The sequence below is a fragment of the Amblyomma mixtum genome, chromosome 10, assembly GCF_055824585.1.
Source record: "Amblyomma mixtum isolate Tamu chromosome 10, ASM5582458v1, whole genome shotgun sequence".
In the NCBI taxonomy this organism is placed as follows: Eukaryota; Metazoa; Arthropoda; class Arachnida; order Ixodida; family Ixodidae; genus Amblyomma; species Amblyomma mixtum.
This window is the reverse complement of record NC_143021.1, coordinates 3,336,136-3,350,000: the sequence shown is the minus strand read 5'-3', so window position 1 is coordinate 3,350,000 and position 13,865 is coordinate 3,336,136. Positions and strand designations below refer to the sequence as shown.

The window sequence follows — 13,865 nt, the reverse complement described above, 5'->3', positions numbered from 1 at the left end:
CAGATTCACGAGTTTGCGGAAGTCCCGCAAGGTAAATTGGCGCTAATGCAGATTGAAAATATTGATTAAAACAATACTCCTCACCTTCAGGACAAGTAATGATGCACCGTTCACGTCTCGGTTCTGGTTTCTGACCTATTCTACACCATTAAGTTGAAATGTTTCCACAATTCTTTCGGATTATTACTCCGTTTCGAACCTAAACCATTAAAGTAGCAATACTTACTAGCTTTCGTTTCTATATTTAAGGTATCACCGCGAACACGCATGGACTGCAAGAGAGCTACGTTATGATTTATTTCTGTATGATTTGGGAACGTGGAGTCTTTTGTTTAAAAGCTTCCTCATTTGTCACGTGATTCACGGCTTGTCGCAGTCCTGCTTTCCGGAAGTGTATTTAAATGAGATATACTGATCGGTCAAGTGGCCCTATTTCTTGTTAATACCCCCTAGAGGGAAGTGCAATTTAAACACTGGCTGGAGCTGACAAAGCCTTGAAAAAAAAAAGAAGTAAGTACGCGACATAGCCAATCCTATGACCACCATATAAAATCAAATAGGGGAATCCCGTCGTCATCTCTCCACACCATGTTGCTGGCATGCCGTTCACTTGTCCGTTCTGTATAGAATTCAGTACATCATCCTGTGCTTGTTTTCCTAATAAAAAAATGGTTTCGTTTTGTTTATGGGGTTTAACGTCCCAAAGCGACTGAGAGACGCCGTAGTGGAGGGCTCCGGAAATTTCGACCACCTGGGGTTCTTTAACGTGCACTGACATGGCACAGTACACGGGCCTCTAGAATTTCGCCTCCATAGAAATTCGAACGTCGCGGCCGGGATCGAACCCGCGTCTTTCGGGTCATGTCAGTGCACGTTAAAGAACCCCAGGTGGTCGAAATTTCCGAAGCCCTTCACTATGGCGTCTCTCATAGTCTGAGTCGCTTTGGGACGCTAAACCCCATAAACTAAAACAAACTATATTTTATTAGGAAAACAAGCACAGGATGATGTACTGAATTCTATACAGAACGGACAAGAGAACGGCATGCCAGTAACTTGGTGTGGAGAGATGACGACGGGATTCCCCCTATGCAAAGTAGAGAAAAGGGTTAAATGTGTGGCTAGCTGGTGTTCAGACTTCACAGGCATATTTTAGCGCAAAAGACGGGAAGACAGAGAGGCAGGACAAACACGTGCGCTACTGACAACAAAAGCAGTTGTTGGTAGCGCCCGTGTTCGTCCTGTCTTTCTGTCGTCCCGTCTTTTGCGCTAAAATATGCCGGTAAACAAAGTAGAGAGGGTGTGTAGTGTCATAGGGGAGGCACAAGTAAGTGGTAGAAGAACAGACTAGAAAGCCGGCAGGTCGATGTCGTTGGTGCTATGCGCGGCGGTGACACGGGACGTGCCAGAACTGAGCAGCACACGAGACCAGATCCAGAGAGAGGAGCCCAACGCGCAGCGAAGTCCGGTGACCAAATCTCTACAGGAAGAGCGAGCCGCGACATGGTTTAGTAGGCCGCGTTCTAAAATTGCATGCCAAGGTCCGAACGGGGTTGCACCTAAGCCGAAGAATCGTGTAGGCCACATGCTCCGTTTGAAGAGGAAAAAAAAATTAAAGGGCACTTTGGCTTCATAAAGTGCTGCAAGGCGAAAACGTTTCCTGGCGCACTGTTTGTATTTTTGTATTTTTTCATTTTTTTTTTCTGTTCAGTTATTTATTTATTTATTTATTTATTTATTTATTTACATTTCTTCAGCGCCATGAAGTTATAATTGCAGGGGGAATACATACAAACATTCATTCATACAGCATGTGCCAACTTTTTGTACAGGATAGGGCACAGGATGAAAAACAGGTTTAAACAGAGCGTTCACACAGTCAATTGGTCGGGAAAGGACAGGAAGAGGAAAAGCAGGAAAACAGCAGATGAACATGGATTTACATCACAGTTCCGACAACAGTGCTCGGAACTTTTCTTCGGACTGGCATTGAACAATACTATGAGGCAGGTTATTCCATTCATTTATGGCGTGGGGAAAGAAAGAATGTTTGAACACGTTAGTACGGCATTTTATTTCACGTAGTTTCCAGTCGTGGTCGCGCCTTCTGGATACAAAATGAGGGGGCTGCAGATAAGTAGTAGTAGTAGTAGTAGTAGTAGTAAAAAACTTTTAATCGACCATAATTTACAGGCCAAGCATTTCGACCGCCTGGGCGACCAGAAGCCGCTGTTGTTCTTCCCCTTCAGCGCCAAGCCAGTCGAGCCAGGTGGTGATGGATAGAGAGGGTGGGGGGAAGGAACCCGACTGCTGAGCAGCCGGGCAATAGAAGAGGCAATGGGCCAGGTCCGCATAGATACAGGGGCAGTTGGGACAGGAAGGGTCCGATCGATAGCGATAGAGGAAGAGGTGGGACGGGGTGATAACTGCATTCATCTGAATGTGCCGAAGAAGGCAAGACTCCGGCACCGTGAGTGATGGATGAGGGGGAGGGTAAAGGCGTTTGTCGAGGCGGAGCTCAAGGTAGACCTCTTTTATGGTGCGGCGAAGGGTGAGTCTCCCACCGTCCTCCGAGGGCTTGGGCCAGGGGATCAACGGTGCCCGGAAAAGTGTGTCGCGGGCGAGCTGATGGGCCAGCTCATTGCCGTCAATCCCTGAATGCCCAGGGACCCAGCGAGGAAAACGATGGAAGGCTGCAGTGCGGAGACCGCTCGTTCGACCTCCTGTTGGAGAGAAGGGGTCAGGGTGCGTTTCTGTATGTGGTGTATAGCGGCATGTGAGTCCGAATAGACTGTGTACTCTTGGAGAGAGGGAAGGAGGGAAAATGACTGGAGGGCATGCGCAATGGCGAGGACCTCGAGGGACAATGCGTCTGGAGGGTGTAGATACGGCCCGCTGGTGTGGCTTTCAGGAGCAGGGACGTGTGGATGGTACAGGGCGTAGCCGCAGGAACCTCGAGGAGCCCTGGGTATCAAAGAGAGGGGAATGGTGCTGTGCAGCCGCATGACGACGTCCGGCGTGCAGGACGGGGGACATGTTGGTCGGGAGGAGAAGGATACAAAGATTGGTGGGCGGGGGTGGGAATAGGAGAGGTAAACGGGGAGATTGGAATGGGCGAGATACCCGCTTGAGTCAATAACCACTGACCCTGACGGGTAAGGGAAAGCCGGGCAAGCTGCGAGTCACGATGGAGACTGAGAAGAGAACGAAGAGGATGGAAGAGGCCTGTGGCAAAGAGCTTAGTGGTAGAGGTAGTGATAGGGAGGTTGAGAGCTGCCTTGTAGAGGCCCACAAGGGCAGTCTCGAGAGCGTTAAGTTGAGTCTGAGTCTGAGTGAAGGAAGCGTAGGGTGCAAAGTACAAGACCTTGTTGAGGGCCAGCGCATGGGCAACTCGGCACGTGTGAGCCTCGTGGAGACCTGAGCGTCGAGTGGCCACGCGCCGCAGGAGGTGAGTTACAGAGTGGCAGGTGGTGACAGCGCGGTGAAGGGATTGCACATTCTTAGCCGCATGCAAAGGGAAGCCAAGAACTTTGTACTATGTGACGACAGGAATGGGAGAGCCAGAAAGGTGGAGAGAGACGAAGTGGTTGTGTGAGCGCGGGTAGGAGGAATGGTTGAGAAGGAGAAGCTCGGATTTCTCAGGAGCAGGAGAAAGGCCAGCGGTGGTGAGAAAGGAGTCGATGAGATCTAGGCCACGTTGCAGGGTGTCCTGTACGTGACCGGGAGAGCCAGATGAACACCAGAGAGTGATGTCAGCGGCGTAAAATATATGATGCAGGTCGGGAATTTCAGCTAGCTGGGAGGCGAGAGGGGCCATAGTGAGATTGAAAAGGGTAGGAGAGAGAACAGCACCTTGAGGAGTGCCACGGGTGAGGTGGTGTGGGTTAGACAAGTGGATCATGGGAAGTAGCGGGGCCAGTTGGTTCATTTTTCAACTTAAAACAGTGCGCAGGGACAGGACACAGTCAAGAAACACACAGACACAGCACTGGAAGGAACCATTTAAAAGAGGAGCCCGATGTAGAAGAAATTAAATGCATCATGGGAAGTAGCGGGGCCAGTTGGTTCATTTTTCAACTTAAAACAGTGCGCAGGGACAGGACACAGTCAAGAAACACACAGACACAGCACTGGAAGGAACCATTTAAAAGAGGAGCCCGATGTAGAAGAAATTAAATGCATCATGGGAAGTAGCGGGGCCAGTTGGTTCATTTTTCAACTTAAAACAGTGCGCAGGGACAGGACACAGTCAAGAAACACACAGACACAGCACTGGAAGGAACCATTTAAAAGAGGAGCCCGATGTAGAAGAAATTAAATGCATCATGGGAAGTAGCGGGGCCAGTTGGTTCATTTTTCAACTTAAAACAGTGCGCAGGGACAGGAAACAGTCAAGAAACACACAGACACAGCACTGGAAGGAACCATTTAAAAGAGGAGCCCGATGTAGAAGAAATTAAATGCATCATGGGAAGTAGCGGGGCCAGTTGGTTCATTTTTCAACTTAAAGCAGTGCGCAGGGACAGGACACAGTCAAGAAACACACAGACACAGCACTGGAAGGAACCATTTAAAAGAGGAGCCCGATGTAGAAGAAATTAAATGCATCATGGGAAGTAGCGGGGCCAGTTGGTTCATTTTTCAACTTAAAACAGTGCTGTGTCTGTGTGTTTCTTGACTGTGTCCTGTCCCTGCGCACTGTTTTAAGTTGAAAAATGAACCAACTGGCCCCGCTACTTCCCATGATGCATTTAATTTCTTCTACATCGGGCTCCTCTTTTAAATGGTTCCTTCCAGTGCTGTGTCTGTGTGTTTCTTGACTGTGTCCTGTCCCTGCGCACTGTTTTAAGTTGAAAAATGAACCAACTGGCCCCGCTACTTCCCATGATGCATTTAATTTCTTCTACATCGGGCTCCTCTTTTAAATGGTTCCTTCCAGTGCTGTGTCTGTGTGTTTCTTGACTGTGTCCTGTCCCTGCGCACTGTTTTAAGTTGAAAAATGAACCAACTGGCCCCGCTACTTCCCATGATGCATTTAATTTCTTCTACATCGGGCTCCTCTTTTAAATGGTTCCTTCCAGTGCTGTGTCTGTGTGTTTCTTGACTGTGTCCTGTCCCTGCGCACTGTTTTAAGTTGAAAAATGAACCAACTGGCCCCGCTACTTCCCATGATGCATTTAATTTCTTCTACATCGGGCTCCTCTTTTAAATGGTTCCTTCCAGTGCTGTGTCTGTGTGTTTCTTGACTGTGTCCTGTCCCTGCGCACTGTTTTAAGTTGAAAAATAGACAAGTGGGTCTCTACTCGAAAGCGGGCCACACGTTTAGAGAGGAATGAGCGGATATAGGAGTACATGCGGGAGCCACAATCGCGATCCGCATGGTCTCTCTTTAAATCCCTCCTTGGCACTAAGCCTGCCTTTGCTCCCACACTAGCTAAAGCCCTCACTCAGGGGACTCCCTCCGAAGTTTTTGATCAACTCGCCTCTCTCTACCTCCCGCCCCCTCTGGCACCCTCCTACCCGGTGTACTCGGGTGGACCTAACCCCGATCTGGACCAATGCTTCACTCTCCGGGAGCTCGAATCTGCTCTGGCTGCTAATTCTACACGCTCGGCTCCCGGTGAGGATGCCATTACATACACCACACTTCGCAACCTTCCTGACTGCGCCAAAGAATTCCTCCTTCAAACCTACAATGAGGCCTGGTAGAGCGGCTGCTTGCCGAGATCCTGGACATCCTCCCTTATTTCTATGATTCCAAAACCGGGCAAACCTCCCTCTCTCTCTAACCTCCGCCCAATCTCCCTGACGTCGTGCGTTGGTAAGACCCTTGAGCGAATGGCTCTGACTCGCCTCTCTGATTTTCTTGAGGCACGGGAGTTCTTCCCCCATTCTCTCATTGGCTTCCGACGCCGCGTCTGTGCACAGGACATGTTTCTGATTCTCCAGAAAACGTTCCTGTTCCCTACACCTACTCAAATTTACGCACTTGTGACCGTCGATGCTCGCAAGGCCTTTGACGGTGTTTGCCACGATCACATCCTTTCTCAACTCGCAGATAAGCATCGGGGTTAAGAGCAGTTTTTTAAAAATAAATGCGGTAAAGGAATTCTAATTTTATCCGTAAACGGCGCTCCTCCAGAGAGTCCCAGTTCAGCTCTTTCTTAATACTGTTGCTTCGATAATTAAAAGAATATTTATTGGTAACAAACCGCGCCGCACGATTCTGAACCCGTTCCAACATGCCACAATAGGTTACTACGCGAGGGTCCCATACTGCGCAGGCGTACTCCATAATTGGCCTGATGTTAGTGAAGTATAAAAGTTCCTTAACCTTCTGAGGAGCGTCCCGAAAATTCCTTTTTAAAAAATTTAGCATTCTAGATGCCTTTGCCGATATATATTCAGTCTGCTTTCTCCATGTCAGGTCAGCTGAAAAATAAACCCCGAGATATTTAAAATCTGTTATTTTAGATAAAAGCTGGTTGTTTAAAACATAGACAAAAAAGGAGTACGACTGCGCGTAAAAGAAATATAGTAACATTTTTTAGCATTCAAAGCCATGTCCCATTTCTCGCACCAGCGCTGAGTGCGGTCCAGATTTTGCTGTAAATTATTTGTGTCACATGAGGCTTTAATCGAGCGATATAAGACACAGTCATCTGCATACAGGCGTACCTGACAGGTAATATTTTCCACGATATCATTGATATAGATTAAGAACAGTAGAGGCCCCAGTACTGATCCCTGTGGAACACCAGATGTGACACAAGCAGTATTTGAAAGCCGGCCGTTGACCAATACGCGCTGCTTGCGCCCTTCAAGATAGTTTTTAATCCATTGAAGCACTTCTCTTGTTAAGCCAAGAAACGATAGCTTGTGAAGTAGCAGGAGGTGGGGAACTGTGTCGAATGCCTTTCTGAAAGCTAAAAAAACGCAATCAATCTGCTCGTGGCGGTCGAAGGCAGAGCAGAGATCATGGTTGAATTCAGCTAGTTGAGTTACGCAAGAACGGCCAGCCCTAAAACCGTGCTGTCTGTCGGTGAAAAATTTATTGCATTCAAGATGTTTTGTCACAGAACTTATTTATTTATTTAGTACATACTGCTAGCCTCATGCTGAGGCTGTTGCAGGATTGGGGCATATAGATATAGATATAGATAGATCTTTATTTTAGACAACAAGGTCTCGGATACAGGGGCAAAAGGCAGATGCTCTCTGCCTGACGAGGCCCAAGCACCCGACACAATGCTCAGAACAAGCGGCAGAAGAAGCAAGAGCTTCATACACTCTCATTACAAAAAACAACACATAATTATACAAGGTAAAAGTAGGAGGAAGGTGCACACTTTTGCAATGACATAATTAAAGTAAATATTTACAAGGCACATCACAACAAGAAAAACACGAGAATTCAAAGAGTTGACGGAAAAACAGGGACATCAAGAATTTTAATCATTCGGGCGAGAAAGGAGGTAAGCTTTAGCATTTCTATTGAATGACTTTTGGGAAACAGATTTCTGAATAATTTCTATGGCCTGTGTATGTTTATTTAGAAGACTGGGAATTAAATATGAAAGCATTTCGGTTCCATAGTTAGTCCTTACGAATGGTACTCTGTAACTGACGTGCCTTAATTTATAAGGCGCGTCACTACTAGAGTTTAATTGAACATATTTAGTGGGATGATGTTTGAAATCGTTAAACACATAAGAAAGCAGTTTCAACTCAAATAATTCATTGACTTTTAGAATAGAATGCTTAGAGAAGTACAAACCTGTATGATCATTGTATGCAAGGTTTTCTACATATCGTATTGCTTTTTTCTGTAATGTTATCAGCCTCGTGAGGTTAGTTTTCGTTGTAGATCCCCAAACAAGTAAACAATAATGAAGATGTGATTGAATTAGGGTATAATATAACTGCCACTTCAGCCATTTCAGAACAAGGTCTCGAAGTTTATATAATACACATAATGACCTTGATATGCTGGCATGAATCTTATTAATATGCAGGGTCCAACTCAAGTGTTCTTCAAAGATTATGCCTAAAAATTTGTAGGAAGAAACACGCTCAATTACGCTATTTTTGAATGTAAGAATGATACAAAGGGAGAAAACAACATTAAGAAAAGTACACTTAAATTATTGTTATACAGTTCTAGTTGGCACAGTGGAACAAAGAAAAAAAATCTACAGTCAGAGATCATAAGTAAAAAAAAAACAAATTGCAGGAGGGCAAAAGTAACGAATCGACAACATTCTGCAGTCAGGGCACAGTTGACAGCTTTGAAATAAAACTTTCCAGGGACGGGCACTTCACCACGTCATCAGGTAAGGCATTCCATTCACGGTCAGCTTGGGGGAAAAATGAGTACTTAAAAGTGTTGCTGTGTGCCCGGAATTCGATTAAATGCTTGGAGTGTTGTGTTCTAGTGCTGCGGTGAGCTGAGCGGGAGATGTAACTCTCACTGTTGATCTTAAAGGCTCCAGACAAGAGAAGATACATATATTTGATGCGTGTATGCTTGGCGCGACTACTAATAGTGCTGAGACCAGCCTGGGTGAGAAGTTCGGATGGTGACTCGTGACGGCGATATTTGTTATAGATGAACCTAACTGCCTTGCGTTGTATGTTTTCTAATTTGGTAATTAAATTATTTGTGTGTGGGAACCAGCATATTATGCTGTATTCTAAAATTGGTCGCACGAGGGATGTATAAGCAAGCAATTTTGTGTCGGGTGAGGCGAAATTGATGGAGCGCTTTAATGAGCAAAGAGCGGAAAATGCTTTGGATGTTACGTATGCTATATGCTTGTCCCATTTTAAGTCTGAAGAAATGATTATGCCAAGGTACTTATATTTATCGACAAATGTTACTATGTTATCTCCAATTTTATACGGGAAAGTGAGTGTTCTTTTTTTCCTTGACACGGTCATCCCAACTGTTTTTTCTAGATTTAGTGTCATCTGCCATTCCTGGCACCACTTTGATATTACTTCGAGATAGGCGTTTAATGTGATCTGGTCTTCTTTACTGTTAATGTTTTTATATATTATGCAATCATCCGCAAACATGCGAACAGTAGCGTCAATACCATTTGTTATGTCATTTATATATATTAGGAATAGAATCGGCGCTAATACCGTGCCTTGCGGGACCCCTGAAGTAACTTTTACGCATTCAGATGAACATCCTTCGAACTGAACAAACTGTTTGCGGTCAGAAAGATATGCTGTTATCCAGTCAGTAGTCGTGTTAGTACCGAGAACGTTTTCGATTTTGTAGATGAGTTTGGGATGGGACACGCGATCAAAAGCCTTTGAAAAGTCGAGGAAAAGCATATCGATTTGTCCGCGCATGTCAATTGTCGATGCCAAGTCATGTATGGTTTCCAATAGCTGCGTTGTTGTGGACAGACCCTTTCTGAAGCCATGCTGGTTATTGTTCAGTAATTCATTCTGTTCACAATAGGTGAACAGAACTGTAAATGATGTGTTCTAATAGTCTACAGCATATGCAAGTAAGAGAGATGGGCCTGTAATTAGCTGCATTATTCTTGAAACCACCTTTATGAATCGGCACCACGTTCGCTACTTTCCACTCGTCAGGCAGAGAGCTTGATTCAAGAGACTTATTGAACAAAATAACTAAATAGTGAGCAATCATATCCGAGCAGGCGCGTAGGATATGCGAGGAAAGACCGTCTGGTCCACCCGCAGAGCCAGCTTTAATGTTCTGAAGAAGTTTAACAGCACCACTGTGAGTAACAACCAGGTCAAGCATAAGAGTGGTTAGGCCCTCGGAAACAGGGGGGAGGTGACCTGAATAAGGCTGAGTAAAAACAGATTGGAAATAAGCGTGGAATGAGCAGGCCTTTTTGTAATCGTTATCTACCACAACACCGTTATCGTCTACTAAGTTCGGGATTCCTACAGGTTCCCTTCCGTGAGATTTTAAGAATTTCCACATTTCCTTATAATTTTTTTGCAGCTTAGTACCCAAGGCACAAAAGTAGTTATTCTTGGCGATCTGGTTCTTGATTTTTATTTCTTTACCAACACGCTTTAACAAGTCATAAACATTACGATCCGTTTTTCTTTTGTATCTGCTTAGGAGGCGGTGTCTTTTGTTGATAAGTAATCTGGTGTCTCGAGTTACCCATGGCTTGTCAGCTCTACGTTCACGAGAGATGCATTTACTAGGAATGTGCCGGTCAATTAATTTTTTGAAGTGTGTTCCTAAACATTATCCACAGCTCATTGCAGCCTAAACTTAGGCTGGCCTCAGCGAATTCTGGCAGGAAGGATTCAAGCTCAGCGCAGATGGATGTGTAGTCGCCCTTTTCATAGAAATAAACCCTTCTGGATCCCGCATGAGCTACCCTAGAATTAACAGGCGCAAGCTGTGCAACAACGCAGTCGTGGTCACTTATGCCGGGAGTGACTACAACGTCCGTAATTATGGATGGTCTGTTAGTAAAAATTAAGTCGAGGACAGAAGCATTCTTACTTCCTTGTCTTGTTGGCTCCGTAACAAATTGATGCAGGTCATTAGCTAGTACCTGCGGTCAAGGCACTGGGATCAGTCACAATGCATTTATTATGGGCCCACTGGACATTGGGCATATTAAAATCGCCACCTATGATAAAATCTTGGTTTAGTGAAGAAAGAAAATTCGACAGAAATTTAAAAACGCCAGGATCTGTACACGCGGGGGAGCGGTAAAACGAACCATATGACGACCATTATCGAACTGAACATTACACCAAACGGATTCACCGCATTCCTGGGGAGAAGCTAACGCAGAAGACCGTAGGCATGCATGGACAAGCAGAAACACGCCCCCACCCCCCGGAAATCCCGGTCACGACGATAGATTTCGAAGCCCTCTGGGAAGACTTCAGTATTTAGAATAGAGTCATGAAGCCAAGATTCTGTACCTATAACAATATGTGGCCTAAGGGTGGAAACCAGAGCTGCAAAGTCATCTGGTTTATTTTTTATACTTCGGCAGTTTACTACAAGAACAGACAAGGCCATCGATCCAGACACTAAACTATCCCGCCGGTCTCTGAGAGACATGCTCGGTCTAGTCCTATATCTTGTTTCTAGCCAGCTTTTAGAGTCAATAACTTGGTTGTGCTCGTGGTCAAAGAAAAAACATCTTCCATCCATTATCAGCCTGTCATACCATAGTTTAAAAGGCTTTGCTGAGTCACGGGCATACTGGAAAAGTTTAGAGCGCGCATGCCTCACTGCAGAAGTGAAATCCTCCCGAATAGCAAAAGCCGTATCCTTTACCTAGGGGCGCATGATAGTACTCGCGCCTTATCTTTGTATTTCGAGATTTAACTATAATCGGACGGGATCTAGCAGTCTGATACTGTCCAAGTCGATGTGCGTGCTCAATGCAGCTTGGTAAAACAAACTCACCCAGATTGGACTCAAAAAAAGACCGAGCCATTTCTTCTGATTCAACCCAGCCCTCATCCACAGAATCAGGCAAGCCAAAAAGAACCAAATTATTTCGGCGTAAATGCTTATTGGTATCCTGTAATGACGACTTCATCTGAGCAACCTCACGGGCCAGATAGTGAACTGTACCAGATTTGGAAGGCTGCTGATTAGGCCCATATTCACTCAGTGAGTGTTCTAGCATGTCAACTGGGCCCGCTAGTTCATTCAGTGACGTCGTCATCGTATTATGCTGTTCCCGCACATCCCTTAGTTCACGAACGAATTGCCTCTGAACATTTTCTAACCTTGTCAAAATTTCGTGAATGCCATTGATAGTGGTTTGCGGTGGGATCCTGCTATCAGGACCGGGGTTTTGCTCATCTCCGCAAAGCAAGAGTAACAACATTTTCCTAGCTTTTAATTTTTGTTTCTTTTCTCATTTTTAGTTTTTCATTTCTTTTATTTCATTTACGAAACCCGTGAATTCATTAGATGCGCCTTTATTTGATGCTCAAACCACGCCTTCGTGGTAGAGTGGTAGCGTCTCCACTTCAAATGCCAAAGGCGCTGGTTCGATTTCCAGCCTCGGCACATTTTTTTTAAGTAGTGACACCGAAACGCGCACACTCGTGCTAACATTCCTTTGCCACGACAGTACGAGGCTGTCGCCTTAAATGTATGCCCGTCTTTCGTGCGGTGGTGCGGGTTGCGCGCAGTTTGCGGCGCTCAATGGACACCCAAGTGTTGAGCACCGCTAGAGATCGATATAATCAACGCAAATGGTCCGCAGGCTTCATTTGGGGTTCGGTGCATGGCTGGGTAGGAAACTTTCGCTTCGTGGTTTGGTTTGGTTTATGGGATATTCTAAGCCGACTTGCTATATCGATTGAGTATTCGTTATTTTGTTATACACAATTCTGTTTAGCTATGTACCAAGCAAGAGTACCTACCTCGGCATAGTTCATCCAGATCTCTTCGAAGCAAGCATTTCCGGGCTGCAAGTGGTCCACGGTGCCAGAGATCTTGAAGAGCAGCGCAACCATGCTCAGCGACATGCAGATGCTGTTGCGGCCTTTCGGAGCTCGAGGTTGCAGCATCGCCTTGAGCCAGTTGAGCCCCGTGTTCTGGTCGTGGAAGAGTGGAAATTCAGTGCTCCCTCAAATCAACACTTCGCGTTTACTGGAAGAACGCATTTGAATTTGATGGGCGCTTTCGGATGCCTACTACTAGGAACAACAAGACACGGCGGCTTCCATAAAATGTCGCAACGCTTCCCTCAAATCTGGTGTTTTCTAAATCAGTAGCCCTGCTGAAAATAGTAATTTGTGTGTGTGTGCGTGCGTGCATGTGGAAGTGTTCGGGAAGATTTTTTTCATGCATACTTGATGTATTGATTGTGCTGTTGATGGTGAAGGACATGTGATATACAGGGTGTTCAAAATTAGGCTTTACTGATTAAAAAAAAATGCCAAAAGCCGTATGCTAATGCCGCTTTTGCTTTATGGTAAGGCGGCCAGGCGGACACAAATTGGGGTATAACTGTCCGCATAAATTCAGTATTAAGCTGAAAATAATTATTAACTTTTTATTGCCCCTGATGTAAGCATGCATATTTATATTAAGAACTTGGAGGCATTTGCTTTCAGGGCTATTCCATTGTGTACAATTTTAGTAACACACCTGTGCCCTCAGATACGCACATCTAAAATTTCGTTCCAATTATGCATGCGAGACCGCCGCTCTCGGCGTGAAGCACCTCCCTCGTGTGACGCAGCTGTTGCGTATGGCACTCTGCCTTGCAAGAGTGAACAGCGAGCGGCGGCGCGGATGACTTTTCGCTCTCGGCAGCGTTTTCCTTCTTGGCGTGCGAAACCGATGAACCACTGTGGTGGCGGATTAGATGATTTTCTAACATAGCGACTACACTTGGTGCCACCTGCTGTTAGACAGCACTGTTAGTGGCTCAGACGGAAGGTTTGGGCGAGTTCGTGATCCAGTGAGTGAGTAATACAGAGCGATTTGAAACAGGGACGATGGAAGACAGACGAGGACGAACGCTGGTCCTCCTTCGTCCAAGTTTCAAACGAAGCTGTATCACTGAACTGTTAGTGGTTCACTCCAAGCGTAAGCGGCGTCCTTGGCGTAACAGATCCCATGACGACGGACCGATCACTCCGCTTCTGATTGGTTCTCAGAAACACGGTGTCATGACTCTGGTGATCGCTCTGCAATCACCAGAACGTCTCCGATCGGTTCTCAGAACGTTTGATATCGGTGTTACGCAATACAGTAAGTATTGCGTAACACCGATGTGTGCGGTGTAGTAAGTAGATGTGTGCGGCAGGGGTGCGGTTTAGTGGGGTGGCTGTACAGAAAGTATACACGGTGGTCGAAGTTATACTTT

The 13,865-nt window shown here is 45.7% G+C and overlaps 1 protein-coding gene across 1 annotated transcript in view; it reads right to left on the bottom strand.

Annotated features, from left to right (window-relative positions):
- Positions 1-13,865, bottom strand: part of LOC149324996 (chitinase-3-like protein 1) — a 300,609-nt gene that overhangs the window by 17,262 nt on the left and 269,482 nt on the right. Inside the window, exon 12 of the mRNA XM_089563509.1 lies at positions 12,412-12,585. Coding sequence (XP_089419635.1) covers positions 12,412-12,585 — 174 coding nt within the window. The remainder of the gene's footprint in view (positions 1-12,411; positions 12,586-13,865) is intronic.